The sequence below is a fragment of the Mus pahari genome, chromosome 12 (assembly GCF_900095145.1).
Source record: "Mus pahari chromosome 12, PAHARI_EIJ_v1.1, whole genome shotgun sequence".
In the NCBI taxonomy this organism is placed as follows: Eukaryota; Metazoa; Chordata; class Mammalia; order Rodentia; family Muridae; genus Mus; species Mus pahari.
The window spans coordinates 86,472,931-86,496,258 of NC_034601.1; the positions used below are offsets into that span (position 1 = coordinate 86,472,931).

The 23,328-nt window shown below is 44.5% G+C and overlaps 1 protein-coding gene across 4 annotated transcripts in view; it reads right to left on the bottom strand.

Moving 5' to 3' along the window:
* Erg (ETS transcription factor ERG) overlaps window positions 1–9,707 on the bottom strand; it is a 102,004-nt gene extending 92,297 nt beyond the window's left edge. For 3 of the 4 annotated variants that reach the window (XM_029544706.1, XM_029544705.1, XM_029544704.1), the window contains exon 1: window positions 9,576–9,694. In XM_029544706.1, the coding sequence (XP_029400566.1) occupies window positions 9,576–9,593 (18 nt within the window). In that variant the 5' untranslated portion in view covers window positions 9,594–9,694. Of the gene's footprint in view, window positions 1–9,575 lie in introns of all 4 variants that reach the window. The other variant, XM_021208955.1, reaches the window with a different exon arrangement.
* Between the last annotated feature and the right edge of the window lie 13,621 nt (window positions 9,708–23,328).

Here is a 23,328-nt window from a genome sequence, read left to right on the forward strand (position 1 = left end):
TCTCTCTCTCTCTCTCTCTCTCTCTCTCTCTCTCTCTCTCTCTCATAACCACTGATTGTAAGAACCAGTAGCCATGGGCTTCTGCTTCAAAAGCAAACCAGTCCAAAGGGGCAAACGCAGGGCTGCTGTTGGACGGGTTGATTCCTCTCAGGGACCTGAAGAAGACAAGACAGGGGTTCCACAGCTGGAAGGTGGCGCTAGGAATGAGGATTTTATTCCTTTTTTAGAACCTTCACAGTTCGTCCCCTTTGCCCTAAAAAGAGACAAGCCTACACAACTCTCTGTGCTAACTCAAGGTGGTAAGAAGAATAACTCCTAGAGTTACATGACTCACAGTCATTTGTATTTGACCTCAGGCATTGTTTTTTTTTTTTTTTTAAATTTTCGGTGACTGTAAATACTTTTTTAGCTCTAAGCATCCACACAAGATGAAGAGAAACCATGCCGGTCAAAGCCATGTGTGTTGATGACTTCTGCATGAGGCCCAGGCCAACTCTCCCGAGACATCTTCTCTCTGCCTTTTAACACTGAGAATTTGAAAACCTGTTCTACCCCAGTTCCCTGGATGAAGGGGATAAGGAGAGCCAGACCCAACAAGGACCCTCCGCTAGTGAACACTTAGGGATCCTCTTCTGCTGTGGTGTTCATTTTTCTGTCTTTTATAAATGCCCCTATATGGTTCACAGTGATGCCAATGAGAAAGAGAGAGAGCAAGGGTGGGGAGGGGAAGGGAGGAAAGAAGAGGAGATAGGAAAGAGAAGGGGAGAAGAGGGGAAGGGAGGGGGAAGAGGGAGAGGGAGGGAAATGTGAATGGGGGAGGGGGAGAGGGAGAGGGAGGAAGGAAGACAGGCCTGCCCTGAAAAGGGTCAGATCAGGCAAGGGCAGTATCAGGCATTTCCCCAGGACTGGGGCAGGTCACCTCTAGCACCCAGTATTGGGAACAACTGTTTCTGTCAGAGCTTTTATCTCATATCACAGTGAGGAGAGTGCCTCAGAGAAAAGGGTCAAAGGAGCTCCTTGGATATTGAAAAGCTGAGCTCACAAACTGGTGCTGACACGAAAAAATATGATAGGACAGGAAGCTGACCTGGACATGGGCATGAATGGCTTCCACTCACTGAGAGTTTGTATGTCTCGGGGAGTTCTGTGCGCCTGCGCCCCTCCACTCTACAGTAACACAGTGGGAGTGAGAAAGGCTCGGACTTGTCCAGGTCCACAGTTTGAATCCCTGCTGAGAGCTCTCTGGCTAGGCACACAGACCTCCTCCTCCACGGTCTGAAGCACTGCCATGATCCCTTTTGTGAGTCCTGAGATCAACAATCTACCAAAACCAAAAGAGGACCAGAGCTCTGCATGCCAACTCCACTCCTACCAGAACAAAATCCAGGGGAGGCCAACTTCCTACTGAGGTCCCCTGTGCCAGGCTGAGGATCTGGCCACCCCCTCCCAAGGAGCCCCCTCTCCCATGGTCCTTCTGTGACTGCATCTGTGCCTGCATCTGTGCCTTTAGGAATGATAAAACCAATCCTTTCCCACAGAGTCTAGTACACTGATGGAAAAAAGAAGTAAAGTATCAGTTGCCTCTGTGCTACAGATAATTGTGGGCTGTGGTGTCCTGTGCAGCCTCGGTATTATTGATGGCTGCTATTCAAACACACAGGACCTCCCAGGAGAGCCACGCAATGTGAAACCACATGTTCTTAAAGCAATGTCTTAAGAAACATGCCTCAAATTGAGACATGAACTCACCATGTTGACAAATTCTGAAATACTGTTTCAAGAATTTCTTGCGCATGGACTGTATTAACTGGACTTGTGGATACTTACAACAAAGAGACATAAAGTTGGGAGTGAGATGGGATGAGGGAACTGGGGGGCAGGTATAGGGAGGAAATGGTATATGACCATGCTTAATATACATTGTATAAATATACAAAGCTGCCAAAGACTAAATATGTCATTTAAAAATAAAGCCCAATAGGATACAAAATGAACAGAGATTATTTGAGTTAATTGACTTGGATATTTATGTGGAGGTGTGAAGGGCTCTCTTCAGAGTTGAACCCATGATAGTGCTTATTAAACAGTAGAAGGAAAATTAAGAAGGCCTGGTGTGCTATTTGCAACACTTAAAGACAGCAAAAGAAATGGTAAATCATAAACAGGGGTGCTTTAAAAGTAAGATTGTTCAGGGCTGAGGTAACAGATGGTTCAGTGATGAAGTTCCTGCTATTCCAGCACGAAGACCTGAGCTTAGATTCCCCAGCATCAGTATAGATGTAGAATCCAGTGGGAGGTACTTCTGTGAGCCCAGCAGTGGAATGCAGAAGACAGAAGGATTTGGGGGCTCACTGGCCAGTCAGTTTAGCTGGATTTGTGTAAATGAGGAGACAGTCGGCACTGGACCTCTGGTCAGAACATATATGTGCACACAGGTATATATAGACTCACATTCACACTGGCATGCACACACACACATACATGCACATACATGGACACAGGCACACACACATACACATATGTAAACATCAGCACACACACATACGCCCATACACACATACTCACACATATGCACATACACACACACACACATGCACACTTGAGTGCGTTTCAGCTAAGCCTGCAGCATCTCTGCTTGATGTCCCCTATCACGTTTTCCAGAACTAAGCACGCATTGTTTCTACCAAGTGTTTGAAGTAATAGTGCTGATGTTGATGTTATAGTTGGATTCTGATGTGGCACTTTAAAACGTAAATAATTTTACTTGGCTCTGGCATTTCTTTTCTGAAACTCTCAGCACTTATCTGCACACACAGCATGGCACCTGTTCCTCCTGGGGCTGAGTTCCACAACACCCGGCCAAAAGACGACACGGGGCCCAGCGGAAACCCCTGACCTGAGTTTTCATTACTGACGCCTGAGGCAGATCAAGGAAGTTCATACTTGAGCTGAAGACATGTAAGCCAGTCACCAACAGACCTGGAATTAGGAACCTATACTCCTTGGATACAACCAAATAAGGAAAGAATTCTTAGGACAGAGTGGAGCCGAGTGGTAGAGCGCTTGCCTAGCATGCATGAAACTCTGGCTTCCATACCCAGTACCTCATGAAATAATCATATTATGTAGATATTCCTTAAGCCAGCAATTTGGTTCACACCTGTAATTGTGACCATGGGGAGGCTGAGGCAGGAGGATTACCTTGAGTTCTAGGCCATCCTGAGGTACAGAGTGAGACCATTTCTAAAACTCAAAAAAGTTAAAACAACCACCAAAAGCAATCCCTGTCACCAAGCAAACACAGAGGAGGCAGGATGTCACCGTCAAGATTTCCAGCAGTTTGCTGTCTAGCTACTTCTTGTGACGGGATGGCTGTTTGCTGGATTTTTTTTTTTCACGTAAGAACAGATGACAGAGTAGATGATTACAAGAACTCTCACTACCCAGAGTTTTAATGTGTTCCAGATCATTCTGTACACCATTCCCCTCTGCAGAGAAACTTAGCACTGGGGATACAGGACACAACCCACATAAGGAGACCTCTGAGGACAGTGAGAAAGGAGACTGATTAACCTGCTTTTTCTCCATGCTTCCAGAGCCTGGTTGCTCTGAGCATCTGAAATGTTGTACCTGTTTATTTAGCACAAGGCCTTCCAGGCAGCTCGGGGTGTCATGGTGTCAAACAGGATCCCAAACCCAACGCCCTTATAGCTACGTGTTTTAAACCATTTTGTGTGCCCTTAAGCACAAAGTCTATTTAATTCATCTAATTTCAGTAGGATCATGAAAGAATGAGACTTTACGATGATTACATTATTTTGACCTCTTACCTCCTTTCTATAAGGAATTTTAGTTAATATACATTGTTTCGGTACTTGCCGGCCCCGGCAGTTTGCCAGGCCCTACTGACAATGCTAAAGTGTGTATGTTATTATTAAGAACAAAGCTCTGAGGCTTCCTAAGAATATAGACACAAACAAACCAGGGCAAGCAGGAGAGAGAGGAACCGAAACAGAAGGAAGCATGAGGGACAAAGGGAGACGCAGCTCCCCTCCAGCCCCAGTCAAGGTCCATGGGAGACACACATGGGGAAACATACTGGGGCAAACAGTGTGTAAGTATAAAAGAGGAAAGTCCAGATCACCCTGGACAACAGAGACAGGTTCACACGAAAACGAACAAGGTGCTGAAACGAATTCAGATCAAAATGATGAGAAGGAGCTTCCATTCTTCCCCAACCATGACAAAGGTGAGATCAAATATCCAAGAAGCTGTGGGCAAGTCAGGGCCTCTAGCAAAAGTCTGTGAAATGGGCCAAATCTCTAAATTTGACAAAGATTTTAAAGGTACACATTAATTACAGGCAGCCCCAAAGTTTCTGTTCTAAGGAACAATACACTCTAAACAAAACAAAACAAAATGCCAAAAAACAGGGAGAGAATGCATCGCTGAGCCTCTATGAAAGTACGAAGGAAGGAACTTCCCATGACACAACATCAGTTGTAAGAGATAGCATCTATTTTATGGAATACAAAAGGCACAAAATCATGCCTATTAAAAACTTATAGTGACATGGTGGTGAAACGTGTATGAATTAGTATCAACAACAACAACAACAACAACAACAACAAAAAAACAGAACAGTTCGCTGTATAGAAGAACAAAGAGGCACATACAATCAGAAAGTTCACACCACAGGTCAGCAGCCCCTGCGGCCTGCTGGGATGTGAGGAACTAGATCATAACATCTCTGTGCTCTCCTTCATTCTACGTCTGTAAACTGCAAAGCAAAATTATGTTTCTCCCCCCACCACACACACACACACACATGCCCATGGAGAACTCTAGACAGTGAAGGGTCCAGGGATCCCCTTCTTCTTATGCTACCAAGGAATGATACATCATTCAAGTCTCTTAGCGTTACTAAATGTAGTCCTGGGTCTCTGGATAGAGGAAGCGTCAGGCTAACCATGTCACCTGAGCAGCCAGAGCACTCTACCTTCACCTACTGCAACAGGACGATAATCACCAGCTCCCACCATCCCCCTAGTCCAGGACATTCTGCCACAGGCTTGTTATGACTTCTGGAAGTGACCCCACTGTTCACTCTGTCTGTGAAAACATCCAGGCAGTTTGTGGCTGGGGGCTTTCCTCCTGAAGAACTACGTAGAGGACAAAGAGTGACATCAGAAAGCACGGCAGTTCATCACAAAGGGTGACAAAGACCTGAGTCCCAATAACAACATCTGTCACTTACTGCTTGCCTGCTATAGGCTCCACAGATAGCTCACGCCAGCATGAGGCTGGGTCACCACACTGATGGTGAGAAAGGTGGGGTCACACAGAGGCACCAAACAGATGAGCACTTACATGCAAGGTGTATGTGCCCATGTAACACAAGATATGGCCTCTGGGGTGATCTGATGGTATTCCCAGGCAGGGCAGGAAGCAATGCCCTTTATCTTACCATAGTTGACGTTCCTGTAGCAACTGGAATAGACTAGCCACAGTGATGTGACACCACACTGTCAAGACCATTTGCAAATTTCTGTTGCTGAGACTACACATTTCAGACACTCCCATGGATCTCCACAGAGTCTTATGAACACTAGTGGGTACATCAATGCCTCTCAGCTGCAGGAAACTCACACAAGTAACATTGTCCTTAAGGCATTAGGAATAGTTGCTTTTCCGGTTTTATTGTATTTTCTTGTATCCTTTTCTAAGAAACACTGGCGAGTGTGTGTGTGTGTGTGTGTGTGTGTGTGTGCTTAGGAATATGTTTTTAAATATCAAGGTCTGTTTTTTCTGAAGGAAAAGTAATAGTGAAATAAAGGAGATACAGATAATGAAAAAATCATTTTGTTCTAGAACATTTCTCAGAGTGTGGGAGTCCTCCTGTGGGTTAAATGACACCCAGAGAGTCATCCACTTTCGATTTTGCTTGCTGGGGCCTCGAGTCAGGATGCTGGTGGGCATAGGTGCTTGTGCATTCACACATGTGCACACACACACAGAGAGAGAGAGAGAGAGAGAGAGAGAGAGAGAGAGAGAGAGAGAGAGAGAGAGAGATTCATCCATGTGCAGATATAACTGTGCTGTATCATAGAGGATAGCTCGGATCTCAGAGTGACCCTAAATGCACACAGAAAGTGCAGTGAGAAGCTGCCTTTTCAATGTACATGGGCTAGAACAGAAGGGGGAGGGCTGCTCTGCGCTCTGGGATGTGGCAGTTACCAAGAACAACAACATTCAGCACCTGGAGTTTCTTCCAGTGTCACAGAATCCCCCACAAAGCAGAAAGAGGGAGGTCATGCCTATTCCCCTGATGCCAGTAGGTAGACGAGGAAAACAGCTGCAGCAAACTCAGCTACAGCTAAGTTCTGTAACCACATCCATTAAAAGCCCATGCAGAGATTACCTGTCCCTCATCATCCTCAGATCAGAGGGCTGTAGGCCTCCTTAGGAACTTTCCAACTATCCAGAGCCTGTTCGCCTAGGGCCTCCTTAGGAAATTTCTACATCCTGTCTGATTGCTGAACTGCTTCCACCAAAGCTTCTGTTTAAACACGTTCCCTCCATGTCCTTCCATGTACACACACACACACACACACACACACGTATACACACACACACACTCACACATGTATACACACACACACACACCACAAACCTACAGACACATATGCACACCAATCCATATACACATGTGCAAACACAAACCTATAGATACACACATACACATGCACACATACAAGATTCAACTTTAGAATTAAGGCTTGCAACCTAGGCAACCATAACCCTATTCCATTCCCTCCAGAACTGTTCAGGATAAGACTGCTTCTAACATAACCCTATTCCGTTCCCCTCCACCAATGTCTTTAAAAGCGGGATGCTATGTACAGACCTAGGATTCCTTGAGCTACCCCAAAAGGCAAACGTCACTACCAACAAGGTCAGGAAAATCTTTGGAAGGTTGAATCAAACACCTAACTCAAGTATATAGGGTTACGTGGGAAGCAACAGGCTCCAGGGTTAAGCATCTTTCAGCACTGCACTACGAAGCCCTCATGGCCATCTTCCAAATGCTCTCAGACAGATGTTGGTTCGGCTGCTGTCCTGGTTTATTAGAACCCTCAGTCTCATCCTGAAACCCATGACTTTGCAGAGAGAAATACTACTTCCTAAAATGCCTTTGCCTCTCCCAAATGAAACACCATGTTCTCTCTACCTCAAATTGCCAAAGCAAGGCAAGAATACCAGAAAAGTGCCTCACAGGGCTTTAGGCAGAGTGGCTAAAGGAAAAGAATCCCACACTGAGGTGATGATGATCCAGCATTAACCAGCCCAGAGTGCCTGCAAGTCAAAGGACTCATTGATTTATTTACTGAAACACCCAAAACTCCAAGCTTATTTCCAATCCAAAAGTCCCCCTGTGGGGACTGTCTCATAACTTCAGAGGACACTGACCTGTGCTAATTTGAGACTTGTCCCAGAGTAATTAAAATTGCAGCCAACGGACTCAAGGCTTCTTTTCTCATGTCACAAACAAAGCCATAAAATCATCTTACTACTTTATACAGGCAAGCTCACAGAAAGCCTATCTTCAAGTCACCTCTCAAGAGAGACAGCTTTAACAAGGGACATTAAAGAATTCACTGGAAGTCATTTCTATTGTAGGGAGAGACACACGACACATATGTGACACAGAATTCACACTTTAACAGAGTCCTAAAAAGAGTAAGTAATTGTCCCCAAATGTATTCAAAAGATAAAAATGCAATCTGACTTCAAAGGTGACTTCTTCATACACATGGGTCTTAAATGAAACAGTGTAACACGTTGGAGAGTTGTCCAAACGCATTCCACCTTCGGCAGGGCAGTCTCTTCTTTCCATGCCCTTTAAAGCATTGATTTGGGGAGTTTGATGAACCCGCATAAGCTTCTACTCAAGCTATCTAAGATTTACACAGAATATTCTAATTGTTCTGAAATACAGATAGAATTAAGAGTCTAGAGCAGAACCCAAAAAAGCAGCATTTGGGGTTATAAAAATAAGTAGTTTTTACTCATTTATCCAAAATTTAACAATGTTAAAATTCCCCTCTAATCAGTTAGACGTGTGAACCCTGTTTGTTTTCTAAATAATATTGGATGAATAAATTTACCGTGACAAAAAAAAAAAAAAAATAAAATAAAATAAAATTCCCCTCTAGATCACCATACTACAGCTGGTCCTAATCCTTGGAGTCAGAGAAAGAAAACTCTCGAACGGCAGCCTTTGGTGTGAGCCTTACTGGATTACAGGACACAGCCTGAGAACTGAAAATTGGATGGGACCCTGAAACACAATTTACACGATACATATAATCAGCTTGTGAAGGTTGCTACCCTGAAACACAGTTTACACGATACACATAATCAGCTTGTGAAGGTTGCTACGCTGAAACACAGTTTACACAATACATATAATCAGCTTGTGAAGGTGGCTACCGCCTCGTCTTTGTTATGGGCAAACCCCAATACTCTCATGAGCTTTCAGACTAAGCAGAGCCCTTGTTGGACAGATAGGTCACTTGCCATCTTTGTGTCACAAAACTAAAGGCACAATGAATAAATGCTCTTTGGCTTCCTTTGTCTATATAGACTGCTGGCTTTCCTCATTCCTACGAATGTCACCAAAGCCCGGTGGCCTGGAATGTAGTTTAACAGACCTGCCACCTCCTCATACAGCTAATTCCACAGGTTTCTGTATCGGTATCAGCTGTTTGTAGCTACCAGCCTGCGTTTAGTTTTCAACCCGTGACCCGTGCAGCTTTGTCTCTGCACTAAATTTTACCGGTAAGCTTTCTTCTAGAACATGTACAAGAAAACACATAGAACCACCTGCAGCAGAGACGAGACCAACAGACCACTGCTTTACAGTCCCCACGAACCACACAACACATGGAAGAAAGCTTGCAGTACAAAGAAAGACAGGTGTTTTATTTGTGATAGACACATAAACCAACACACCCGATTACCACCATTTGAGTTTTGAGACGCCCGATTCCTCTCGGCATGGAGGTCCCCACAATTCAAGTCAACATTCGTCCATCCTGTTACCAACAGCCACCGAGTGTCTCCTCACTTCCATGGGGACATGCTGGCACGCCTGGTGGTGAGGAGTCCCCGATGCACGTCCAAACGTTCACCATTGACAAGACCATCTCTCTGACCCTGCCCTCCAACCTCTGTGGTTAATGCCTCGTATCAAACCCACATCCAGACACCGTTAGGAACAGGTAAAGAAGCTGAAAATTCAGAAGTGCTCCAAAAAGCCTTCACCAAAGTAATCCACAGTGCTCAACAGTGAATTTAGAAACCCCAATTTTTTTCTGAGTTTGAAGTTTTTAAGCCTTGCGGATGGTCTGAGTAGGAAAAAGGAAATTTACTAGGCAGCGCAAAGGAAATCTTGTTGTCCTCTATTGTGGTAGGGGGGGGAGTTGCCCAACCCTAACTTATCTGCCTTGATAAAGGAAGCCCAACGCAAGAAGAACAAGATTTTGTCAAATGTAGAGGAACCCTCTCCTTACCTTAATAGTGCTGGCCATAATGCAATCAAGTTTATTGATCGTTAATAAATGTTAATAATAATTATTGCTTCTCTCTGACCAGAAAGTAGTTTTGATGAGGTTGTTTAGAGCGGATGAGATTGTGCTAAGTCTGGGAAATGAAGTCAGCCAATGGCAGGAAGAGGCTTCTATTGGTCCTGGCTGCCCAGCCCGAAGAAACAGGATATTTGGGAGTGGAGAGATAAGAGACCCTGAAAACAATGTTGTTTTTCTTGATGATATGCAGCCAGGAGAAGTTTTTTAATTAAAAAAAAAAAAAAAAAAAAAAAGCATCAATTGGCTGAGGCTGGGGCTGTCACAGCAGGTGTGACCTGCGTGACTCTGGGTGACAGGCTGCCCCAGAGCAAAGCAGGATACAGATGTGATGGGGCTCTGCATGGCTGCACATGGGAGGGTGCCTGGGTGCCCATCCTTTACAGCACCCCTTCCCCAAGAACGCCACCATCCAGGACAGAGGGCTGAAGCTAACCAGGACCGAGTTCATATGGCTGCACGGCCAATTCACTGGCCAGCTACCAATAAGCCTCCATTTATTCAAAGTCTCCATAGAATGTTCCAGAACTACTTCAGGAATTCTCTTTCCAACCATGTGAAATCATTATTTGCTCCCCAGGAAACTGGTCGGAAATACAGACGCTGGAATCGAGGTAACTGAGAAAACTAAAGAAAAAGAAAAATCAGATCAAGATCTTGTTTTCAAACACTTATTAAAGGGGCTGGAGAGATGGCTCAGTCTGTAAAGTGTCAGCTATGCAAGCATGACTCCTTGAGTACCATCCCCAGAGCCCACAGACAAAAGCTGGGAGTCCTGTACATACCTTCAACTCTAATCCTGGGGAGTCAGAGACAAAGCAGATATCTGGAGCTTATTAGCTGGTCAGCATATGCCAATCAGCTGGTCCCAGATCAGCATCTGAGGAATAACATCCAGGGTTGACTGGTGGCCTTCACATTCATGTTCACCTAAACCAACATATATACCTATATACAGGCATATATGTACATACTACATATAGTTATATGTGTTTATGAGTGCACACATAGACACAAACACACACACACACACACACACACACACCAAATAACTAGATTCTACATTCTAGAACATACATCCCTCTGACACCCATGTTGTGTACCATGGATTCCAACAGAACTCTGAGCTAAGAGAAGCGGCCAGGAGAAGGTCTCATAAATGCATAAAAGCCAAGCCTCAGGTTCAGGGCCATAGCTCTGCTTTCCCCTGAAGGAAGCTGAACTGACACAGGCCTGAACATTCCTTAACAGGATTTCAGGCCTTTAATTACTCATTTTCAGGAAATTACTTAGTCTGTGGAAGAAACAACAGTTTGCTTTGAATTGAACCCCATGAAAGTTGGACCCGTCACTCGGTCTCATGGGGACCAAAGCAGCACAATGGACCAGAGCCTGAGTCACGGACAATTCTTGGTTACTGGGTAGACAGGCAGTGAACTGAACTCATTCAGACTTTGGGGCCAGCTCTGCCACACACCAGCTCCTTTCTCTTATTTGACCCTGGTCCACCTCCACACCTTAAGTTACAATGCACAAAAGAGGAGAAAGAGAGGAAAAGCAGATGGAAGAGGGGGGGGGGGGTCCTGGCCGCTCCTCCCCCCACCTGCCTAGCATAGTCAGAGGCTGTGGGTTCAAACCCCAGCAGTTCAAAAAAGGGGGGGGAGGAGAGAAAGAAAGAGAGGAGGAGGAGGAGGAGGAGGAAAGGATCAGGGAGAGGAGGAGGAGGTGTGGACCAGGAAAGGGATGTTAAAAGGCAAGAAAGAAAAATACATAAAGAACTCCAATTCTTATGTATTAAGTTCTGGTGGGAGGCTGATGGGTTCTCAGAGCCTTTGAGAGAATGTTGATTCCAGGCTCCTTTTTATCTCTGAACAATGAACAAGATGTCAGACTGATTAAAACTATGTTTCCCCTAAAATTTTCAAAGTTCTGAGTTGTTTATCCCGGCAGCTTCCTACAAGCCCTGAGAAATAAAACAAAGTAACCACAGTCCTGAGCGCCACGCTGTGTTCTTGGTTTTGTTTTCCTTTCTCCTAAGAGTAGATCCATCTGAAATGTTAACTGATGACCCTGAAATGTTAACAGGATCCACTGTGTGGATTTACCAGGTGTGGGATTTTAAAAGGCTAGGTCCTTTACAATAAAATAGCCGCGGACCCACCACAACCCTGACTGCCCTGTGGCGGAGGTAACACCCTCTTTATGGAGGTTTAAAAAACGCTGTGATCTGCCCAGAATTCCATAGTGCCTGTCTAGGCCAGATCAAATTGTCAGGACAGTTACAAGACAGAGAGACACCCTTACACACTTCAGATTTCTGGCTTCTCCACCATGTGCCCAGCCCTCCAATATTTATACATATTCATTTATGATTGGATAAAATACTCTCTTATTTCAGACTAGATTATTTGCTTGAGTAATTATAAAAAGAAACCAGACACTATAATTATATGCTCTATTTTCTAAAGACTCTAGCCATACCTCTCATTGTGCCTAATTTTGATCTTAAACAAAAGTCTGAACCATGATCAGATAGCATAATAATTTGGGGATCAGAGTTATAAAACTTGTCACGGGATTCTAAAATGGCAACTCCCCTATTTAAAAAAAATCCCTGGTTTCAGATGACAAAATGCTTAGCTAATTTTTTACCTTTAAACAGAGTAATTTCTGATGCCATTAGAACAGCACTCAGGCTGGGCTTCCCCAGATGATAGAATGCAAGGGCTCTTCCCATAAATGTCAACTGACTATTGGTAGCATAAAGCACTCCTATGAATTACAACACCCCATGCCACTTCCCAAACCTTACCCTGGGGAGTCGAGATGGGGGAGCCGTCCTTATCTTTCCCTGACCCTAAGTCTGTGCTCCCAAGAGGCTTTGGCACCGAGTCACCCAGCACCTGAGAACTAGCTTCCCCCGAAATGTTACTTTAAGAGAGACTCTCATTGGACAGATCTAGTTAGGGAGCAATCTGGCAGCTACTGGGGGTCATCCAGTATGTCTGGCAGGGCTAGGTCATTTCTTACCCACAGTGGCCATGCAGAGCAACAATGCTGGAGGAACACATACTCTGTTGTCCAGTTCTCCACCCTGAGTTCATCACTCACAAAGCCAGCTCCCTTTAATGAGCCTGTGTATAGCTCACTCCAAAGCAAACAGGAAATTGTGGAAAATACAAAACTGCACAGATGTATCATAAATAACAAAAACACTATCATTCACTTGCCCCCAAGTCATGTCTGATTCTCTGATGCACCTCATTTTCTCATTAACTATATACATTATGTGTGGGTAGGCACATCGGGCCAAGGGCAGCAGAACTCTGCAAATGAAACAGGACCACAGTGGAAAGAATAGTGGAGCACCCTGTAAAGGCACAACAGCACAGTCATGACTTCCATATTAATTATCCCTGAACCAAGCATCAATAAAATGGAATATCCATAACCATCAACAAAAAAAAAAAAAAAAAAAAAAACAAGAAAAATGAAAGAAAAGGAAAGATGAGGAGGTACATTTTCACCTTGATTCTCCGGCCTACAAACTGAGTTCCAGGACTGCCAGGGCTATACAGAGAAACCCTGTCGAAAAAAAAAAAAAAAAAAAAAAAAAAAAGGTAGAAATGGGGTAGGGGAGATGGCTTGGTACAGCAGCCTCTGTTCCAGCATGAGGACCGGAGTTCTGATCCACAGAAGGAACCAGGGATAGCCATGCCCACCTGCAAATCCAGCCCCGAGGATTTCCTGTAGCTCACAGAAAAACAGCAAGTCTCAGGTTCATTGAGAGACTCCATCTCAAGGGAATAATAAACAGATCAATGGAGAAGGACACTATCACCCACATGTGTGTGTGCACGCATGCATACACAAACACTGTAGGAAAATTGTGTAGGGTATGAATACCTACTGATACCGAAGACTGCTGCCTGGTAAGCTAAAAGCCACCATGTAAAATTTTCACAGATGTCTTTTGTTTTAAAGGCAAAGATGAAAACAGAAACAGTGACAAGCTATGCCGCCTCACAATGCCAAGAAGGAAAATCTTTGTTTCATTTATATTTTCAAGACACTTGCAATACTACGCATGTTACATGTTTCTATTAACATGGGTAAGTAATTTGCAAATACCCAGAAACCCAGGTAGACATGCAACACATGCTTCTGGTTGCCAGACTCTGTGCACTCATAGTCTAGCCCCGCTGGGGCTGAAGAGATGGCTCCGTGGTTGAGAGTATTGCTGCTCTTGCAGAAGACCTGAATTTGGTGCCAAGCACCCACGTCAGGTGGCTCACAACTGCATCTAACTCCAGTTCAAGGGATTTGACATCTTCTGGCTTCCTGGGATACCTGCACACCTTACACGTTCTCTTATTCTTTCTTCCTTTCTTTCTCTCTCTCTCTCTCTCTCTCTCTCTCTCTCTCTCACACACACACACACACACACACACACACACACACACATACACACAAGCATGTATTTTTAAATTTCTACACAAACACAAAAATCACTCTTTTATAGAAATCTAATTTTAGTAAAATAAATAAATAAATAAATCAAACAGTACAGAAGACACTCCTCTGTGTCCTCTGTGTTGTGGTGTCCATGGGCCTGACAATTCATCCTGCTGGTATTAATAACACAAATTTCTCACACCAGAAACTCCAGTGGGTACTCAGGATGACTGGGCTCTGACCCACCACTCAGCATTCAGGAAGTCCATGTCAAGCTAGTCAAATCACACACACACACACACACACACACACACACACACACACACACACCTGCAAGGCCTGGAACTCACCCATGAAAGAAATGCAGGCTTTTTAAGGCCAAAAGAAACGTTGTACATTGTTTCTCGGATGACACATGAATCTTAAATGCATACTGTTTGGATTATTCACAAGAACCCTGTAAGAAGGATGTCCCAAGGATGTTTGCCAGGGACGTGCCTGAGATTGGAGATAAGAATCAGCCATCTGGACCTGTCCCCACAATGGAAAACTCCACGACGCTGTGGAACTTTCCCATCTACATCACAGAGAGGATTCGCTTGAGAACAGGGCAGGGTGTTAAGATGCTGTCAGCTTCCCGGTCTCCCATTCATCACTGGCTAAAGACTCTTTCTATTTATAGTGTGCACCATACTTAGGTTTTATGCTGGACAAAACTCTGTGTGAGTATATTTGACTGTGTGTGTGCGTGTGTGTACAGTGTGTGTATGTATATGTGTATTTGCATGTCTTTGTATGTATATGTCTGTGTGTTTCTGTGTATATATATCTTTCTGTGTATGTGTGTGTGTATATATATATATATATATATATATATATGTGCAAGAGTGTATGTATGTATTTATGTGTATGTATATGTCTTTGTATATGCATGTCTGTTCTGTGTATATGTGTATGTATATGTCTATGTGTGCATGAGTGTGTGTATGTGTGTGAATGTGCAGATATCTGTGCGCATGTGTATGTATATAAGTGTGTGCCTATGAATGTATCTGTGTATATGTATATTATAAATGTCTGTGTGCATGTGTGTGCATGAGTGTATGCATGTGTGTGCATGTGCCTATGAATATATCTATGTATATGTATATGTTATATATGTCTGTGTGTATATGTGTGCATGTGTCTATGAACGTGTCTTATGTTTGCCATATCCCCCAGCAGGTCCTTAAGAAACAATCAAATTACCATGTAAGGAACTGTTGCTTAACACGTTCTTGGAGTGGTTAATACAGTCTTCAGCCTCTTGGTTGATCTGAACTAATTTAAAGCAAGGAAATTGTTATCACACACTAAATCCTCAACTTTCAACACCCATGCTGCAATTTCCTTCACTGTGAGGCAGGCATCGGCTCAGCTCTGTGGGTTCCAATGAAGCAACAATTCCAATACGCACGACTTCCTCAGCATCCAGAACACTCTCCGGTTGTGCTAACCCAACTCATTCTCATCCCTGAGTGCCTGAGATATTAATGCAATTGTCACAGACCCTAAATCTGTTAAAGAACCACTCGTGTTTTTGGTTTTTTTTAAAGACTAAGAGAGATACACTTATTCTGACACAATAGTTTAGCTAGAAGCAACTTTTAAACGTCCTGACTGGGTGACTATGCCTCTATACCAAAGGATCTTGGACACTGAACCAGGTGTATGTGAGCACAAGTGCTATTTAGAAACCCTGTTTTGCTGCTAGTCACCTTGGGGCTTGTTCTGCAAAGGACACACCACTGAAGATGTGCAGAGGCACTTGGCCACACTTGTGGGGAGTGTGGCACAGCTCCTCCCTTCTTGGCCTCGGTCTCCCATCACAATTCTGCGCTTCTCAGCACCATACCATGACATCATCTTAGGCTGTTGAGCACCTGCTGAGCCACCCTGGTAGCCTGAGTACCCACCTCAGGAACCCAAGTAAAGGTGGAAAGAAGAGAATCCAATCCACAACATTGTCCTCCGACTTCCACAAGTACACACACGTGCCTCCAAACGCTCCCCTACCTCTACTCCCACACACAAATGAGCAAAACTTTTAGACCCAAATTATTTGTATAACAAAAATAAAGACAATATGTTAATGGCAAGCAATGGTGCAATGATGTCACTCACCCCTCCGAGATTTGGAGGCATCCATATGCAAGGGCAACCCCTCTTCTTTCCTTCTTTAAACGGCTGAAGTGGCCTTGCTCGGTCTTGACCTCAGTCAAGCTAATTTGGTTCACCATTTGCTAATACATGTCTCGAAAGCAGAATCAGAAATGAAGCTAACATTTGCCAGGAGTTCATTCCCATTTTCTCACGCTTCACCAAGCAACCCATAAACTTAAGGGACTCAGAGACCAGGTTTGGAGTCACCGTAGCAGCTGCCCCGTCACTCCCAGGCTGCACGCTACCTCTCTGCATGTGCCCTATCACTTCCCGTTGCACAGAGGCCAATGTTCAGCCGGAATCCAGGTAGGCTGTTTCTCTTCCAGCTGACCCAGGTGACAATCTGCTTCTGCGACAGGGTCTCACAGTGAACCTGGGCCCCAAAGATTAGTCTGAATGTTCGGACTGAGCCTCAGGGATCCTCCACTCTGCCCCCAGCCCACCACCCATCATAGTGGACACTACCATGGATGGCTTCTGTGTAAATTCTAGGGACTGGATATCATGAGCCTATGAGCCATTTTTATCCACTTTACCAACGGAGCCATCTTCCCAGCCCCTTTCTGATAGACTGGGAAGTAAAATCCAGGATTTAAAAAACGCCGCATTCTCTGTGAGGCTATGCCAATGCCTGGCAAATATAGAAGTGGATGCCCACAGTCATCTATAGGATAGAACACAGAGACCCCAATGGAGGAGCTAGAGAAATTACCCAAGGAACTGAAGGGGTCTGCAACCCTATAGGTGAAACAACAATATGAACTAATCAGTACCCCCAGAGCTTGTGTCTCTAGCTGCATATATAGCAGAAGATGGCCTAGTCAAGCCATCGTTGGGAAGAGATGCCCCTTGGTCTTGCAAACTTTATATGCCCCATACAGGGGAACGCCAGGGCCAAGAAGTGGGAGTGGGTGGGCAGGAGAGCAGGGTGGGGGGAGGGTATAGGAGACATTCGGGATAGCATTTGAAATGTAAATGAAGAAAATATCAAATAAAATAAGTTAAATAAAAAAAGCCACGTTTTTCCCACATTGTGTGTCCCTGGTAGATAATATTCTAGCCTTCATTTCTTATAGCTATAAGAACAGTCCTATGTGGAGAGTCGCAAGAAGTAGCCACCTACTGTCTCAGGAGAGACCCTCCTATCAGCTCCTCAGAAACTGGAGCCTCGGGAAGGGGTTTCCCTTTAAACTGCTGGGATCTTGGACACTAGAGGGCACTACATGACCCTCTAAAATGCCAAAAAGAGCAAACACTATGTCTCCCTAGGCCTTGCTGTGAAATTCCTGGAATAATTGTTATTATCCCACAAAGCTGTCTTGGTTTTATTCACCAACAAGAAAACCCAATATTCATCACATATAAGAAAGAAAAACTTTGAATCAGCATTTTAGCTACAGATTTTAAAACTTAACACTAAGCATAATCTAGACATTGTGGGTCACACTGTAACCCCAGAACTCAGGGGACAGAGACAGGAAAAGCAAAGATTTAAAGTCAGCCTCAGATATACAGTAAGTCTGGGGTCAACCCCAAGTTCTATAAAACCCTGTTTCAAATCATAAAATAAAACAAAATTTTATAAATGTGTTAGTCTTCCTGAAAATAATTTTAAGGTAGAATCTCACTGACTCTGAGGTCAGCAAAACACTCAGCCCAGACATGAGGTTCTTGGCAGCGTCCTCTGAACATGAGGGGATCTCTGCAACTTACCCTGTCTTCATTTGTACCTAAAATAAGCAGCACATTTTCATTTCTGTTTCTACTTGAGCTTACATATCATGGGCTGGTGAGGTCAGCGGGGGAGGGTGTTTGCCCGGGTCTGGGCTGTGGGTGGAGTGAGTGTGGAAAGGCTCTGACCAGCTGAAGAGGCCCAGGTGAGATCTTTCCACATGTTTCCGACTCCAGCTGCCAGCAGAGCCCAGGGGTGCTTTCTCGGCTTAGAGCGGGACAGCCAAGTCAGGGATTCATTCTCGCTGCCTTCACTGTGACAGGGAAACCCACAAGCCTCCTGAGTGTGAACAGTATCACATGATGGAAAAGACCTGGTCACCACAGTCGAGTGTCATAGCAGCCTGAAGAAGTATGACTACCAAGACACACAGTACACACACACACACACACACACACACACACACACACACACACACCAGAAACAGGGAAAGGCCCCCTGCCCCATCATCCCCCAACAGTCTTCATCTGGAGTGCTCAGTTGCAGACCTCCAGATGTTGGGTCACTCTAGAGGAGGGCTTTTGAGCAACTACTCTGACCAATGCATTTGGAAGTGACATTTTTTTGATGTACTATGAAGACTTCCAACTCTTTATCACATGAGGTCCCCTCCTCCGTGTCTAAACCATACCCAGCTGCAAGTGGACATGTAACATGTATGGCACATGTATGTGCACAGTCCCCTACTTTCAAGAGCATGCTCAGCTACACTATTTGGTATCAGGGATGGTTTCACATGTCCTTACAGACCAGGAACATGGAGCAGTCATTGTATTTCTAGGCACTGATCATATCACCATGGCAACTGCATTTTCTAAAATGGTCCATCTCAAACCCGTCTGAAAGCTGGCATCAATTTTGCTCCATTAACTAGTGGTACCTGCCTCCCTCCCATCCCCTCAGGTCTCTGACAGAGGTTGTTATCAGACTTCCAAAGCTACCTCTGCCTGTTTCCTTGGCAATAAGCATTCATAATCTTCAGCCTCCATTGAAGGAAAAAGGCCTACTATGGAGAGATAGGGGTGGGAGACAGCTTACACCAGACCCCAGAGCTAAGTGAAAAAGGCTTCCAGAGGACTCCAGTCCCAAATGCCACTGGACTGCAACCCTCTGCAAGACAACGGGTTGAAGACTTCCTCTCCAGCATCAGTCCTTGAAGAAGATAAACTATGAAGTGGTAGTTGTAGTCTTGAATGATTTATTGAAGCCTTAAATGCCTAGAACACTATGAGACAAAGTCTGGCTCCAACAAGACGTCTGTGACAAGATTGTTGCATCAGAAGGAGCCTTCCTATGAGATTATTCATCAGCCTATCAATCTTTATTGGCATTAGCTACATGTTAAGCACTGGGCCAGGCTGTTCTGAAGGTTCTGAAGGTACTGAAAGCAAGGGAAATGCTCTTGTACAAACAGAGTGAAACTTCACCTATCAGTTGGAGAGAAAATATATCAAAGTCATAGTAGCATTTTAACTCAAGGGGAAGGAGATAGAAGTGACAGTCATTAATTCTTCTCATTCCACAGCTATCCATCAAGGATGCAGGTATCCCAGGACTACACCCTCATGTCCTCAGTCCTCACCCAGTGCCAGCAGCTCTCCTGGGCCTGGTTTGCTGGCTGCTCATCTTCTAGAAACATCCTTCCTATTGATAACAGGTTACCTCCCCAGAGAGATGTGGGAAACTCTCATGCCCCTTCCACAGAGGCAAGAATGCCTGAGAAGGCCTGATCATCCATTACCCTGCGTGTTAGTATACAGAAGAGCTCCAATGTGGAGAAAAGGCTGCCATTTTATTCTCTGAACACTGGGGACTCTTTTCCTCATGGCTTCTAAGGTTTCCATGGTGTTGTGGGGGCCCCACCAAAACAAAAACAAAAACAAAACCGGATTACACTTAGAGGCATCTAGGGGAATCTAATGACTAGTCTGGCTTCACTGTGGGCAAAGGCAGTGTGTTCAGCTACACACAGCTGGTCCCCATTTCACGAAACCTAGCAATTGTAAGAAAGATTCTAACCAAACTGGAGGTTTCCTGAAAGATAAACCGTCTTTTGTTTTCCTTGAGCAAGTCTGTCCAGCTGGCCTAGAACTCTTTAACTCAAGTGATCATCGGCTCCTGAGCATCCCTTACTGTGGATGCCTGCCACTTCGGGGCCCAGCTCAAGGCTACACTAACAAGTTTGGGAAGCAGTAAGGCTCTGGTTCCAGACAGCTGGGTAGGACACCGGAACCTCAGCTCCCAGGCTGAGCCAGGGTTTGAAATACTTGGTTCCATGGTACTCAAAGCTGCTTTCACAGGGACTGGAAAACATTCCTTCTCTCCCATGTCCTACTCTGGTATGGAATGCTCGCACAAGGATCTCTTGTTTTATATATAAATTCATATTCCTCTAATAGCCAGAAAATGGGGAAGTCCACAAAGAACTTTTTCAACTGCCTCTCTTTACATGACCCTTAACCTAGGGGATTTTTTGCCTAATCTGTAAATTGAAGTTAAAAGTGTTTCTATATCTTTGGAGTAGGGAGCCGTTTGTCCCCATAAGAACGGAGAAACTATTAACAATAAGGCCATGCACGCACAACACTCCTTTGTTGGTGAGTGCAAACCAAAACCAGATGTGGAGCACCAGCCGCTACCTTGGAGTGACCCAGGGAGGCTCAGGCTAATCCAGCCGTTCTTAATAACTCAAAACTGCCGGCCTTAAACCATCTAATTTTTTTCTTGCGCTTACAGATGCAAACAAGAATCGACAGCCCGCATTGGAATCCGTTTCCCTCTGGCCACATACAGATAGATTCTGTCTGATAAGAGCAGAATAAAGGCCCTTTCCAGGAAGTTGTGTCACCACCATCTGATGACGAGAGGGTACCAGTAATTATCACCTTTAATGAACCAAGATTTGGAAGAAGTTATACTGAAAATCAGATGCCCTTGTCCTGACCTCCCCCCAGACAGTGTTCCTTGGAAGTGTGTGAATGTGAGAAAACACTGGCGGTCTCCCCGAAGGCTCTAATGAGTCTAGGGACATTTCTCTGGCAATGAAACTACTTAATTTGCAATCATTTTCCTCAATTTCAGTAGAATAAACATAGGCGAAAGAGAAGAGCCAACGAATTTAGAAATGGCTCAAGATTCCTCAAATGATGATATCAAATAGGATGAATTTTTAACATTCTGTTAATATCACATCTATTTACAAAAATAAAATCAAGTAGAAAATTACTTTATATACCTGATCTTATATTTTGCCTTAGATGCATGTAAACTACAAATACACAGATAAACACTGTTTTTTCCCTTTTAAGAATTTATTGTTAGTGTGCACATGTGTAGGGGCCGGAAGACAGCTCTGCAGACTTGGTTGTCTCCTAGCTTCACATGAGTCTAGAAGATCAACCTGCGTTACCAGGTACCACAGCAAGCACCCTTAAGTTGACCCATCTCATTAAGACCCTGATTGGGTTTTAATGCCCCAAAATACAGCAATTACACAGACAACCTACATATGGGCCTTCCTATTCTTACGTGGAAACTAGGGGCGTGTGTGATGGTTAAGAGACAGCCATGTTATCCTATATAGATGTGTGCATGTATGTGTATGTGCATGTGATGGTTAAGAGAAAACCATGTTATCCAATGTAGATATGTGCCTGGTCCTGTGCATGTGTGTGTGCCTGTGTGTATGTATGTGTGTGTGTATGTGTATGTGATGGGTAAGACACAGCCATGATATCCTATGTAGATATGTGCATGTGTGTATGATGATTAATAGAAAACCATGTTATCCAATGTAAATGTGTGCCTGTCCCTGTGAATGTATGTGTGCCTGTGTTTGTGTGTGTGTGTGTGTGTGTGTGTGTGTGTGTGGTGTGGGTAAGACACAGTCATGCTATCCTATGTAGGTGTGTACATATTTGTGTATGTATATGTGTGTGATGGTTAAGAGACCCATGTTATCCGATGTAGGAGTGTGTGTGTGTGTGTGTGTATGTGTGTGTGTGTGTGTATGTGTGTGTGTGTGTTTTCCTGGTTCATCAAATCAAGCGTGGGTAGTGAGGTAAAAGCCTGCCATGGTTTCCTGTGTCTCTCAGAACAACTAATTCTACTTCTCAGAACTGGGTAAGATTCTTTCCAGTCCGTTGTGAGAGGTTCCACAGTCTCAAGTTGAGACAGGGTTGTAAAATCGGGAAGGAATAAACACCATGTCTGTCCCTCAGAACCACCGCAGGATCTCAACCTCCCACACTCACGCCCCGGGATCACGTTGTAAGACTCTGCGGTGCTGCCAATGCTGCTGCTTCTTGGTTTCTACTTTCAGACAGCAGTCAAACCTCCCGTATTTGGTTACAACAACCAAAACTGTCTTTAGACACTGCCGAGTGTCTCTGCCGGTGAAGGCCAGACTGTTCTGGGAGCTATCCACAGGCACAGAGTAGTCTGGATTTAGTTTCATAATATGACCAGTGTATGTCAGGAAGTGAGAAGTTGGTGGGGTCTGCAAAGGGGACAGATGGGGGGTTTGGGGGAGGCGGATGCAAGGGGTATGGGGATGAGGAGGCATGGAGGATGAGGAGACATGAGGAAGTGGGGTTATGGACGTTGCCACGTGTATATAAATAAAGGTGAGGGAAGTGAGTGTGGGATGTGTGGATGGAGGGAGGGATGTGAGAGGGCTGTGGGTATAGAGATATGGGTGTGTATAGGTGTGTAGAGGTGAAGGAGTATGAAGTGTGTAGATATTCTCTTTATACATATACAAACCCACCCAGAAACAGATACACACATACATACAGACACATACAAAGACACAGACACACGCAGACACATAGATACATACAGACACACACACACCCCTGCCTGCTGCCACACTTCCCTGCCATGAAAGTGATGGACTCTACTCTCTCTGAACCATAAACCCAAATAAACATTGCCTACTGCAAATTGCTTTGGTCATGATTTTATCACAATAGGAAAGCAGCTAATTCACCCACCATGAATTTGAAAATAGTCTGAATAAACCTGCTACCCCTTAAATTGCTTTTGTCACAATGTTGCAATGTCACAGGAACAGAAAGTAAAGTGACTATATACATCAGCTCTTCCCCCAGGAGACTCCCAAGTTCTAGGTCAGCCAGGGCAACTTAGTGAGACCCTGTCTTGAAGTGAAAAGCAAAAACAAAGTTGAGAACGTTGCTTATGCCTGAACTCAGTCCACAGTGTGTGAAATGGGGGAGGGAGGCTGAGGCAGAGCTAAATGAGCTTCCTAGAAAACATTACAAGCTAATTTTT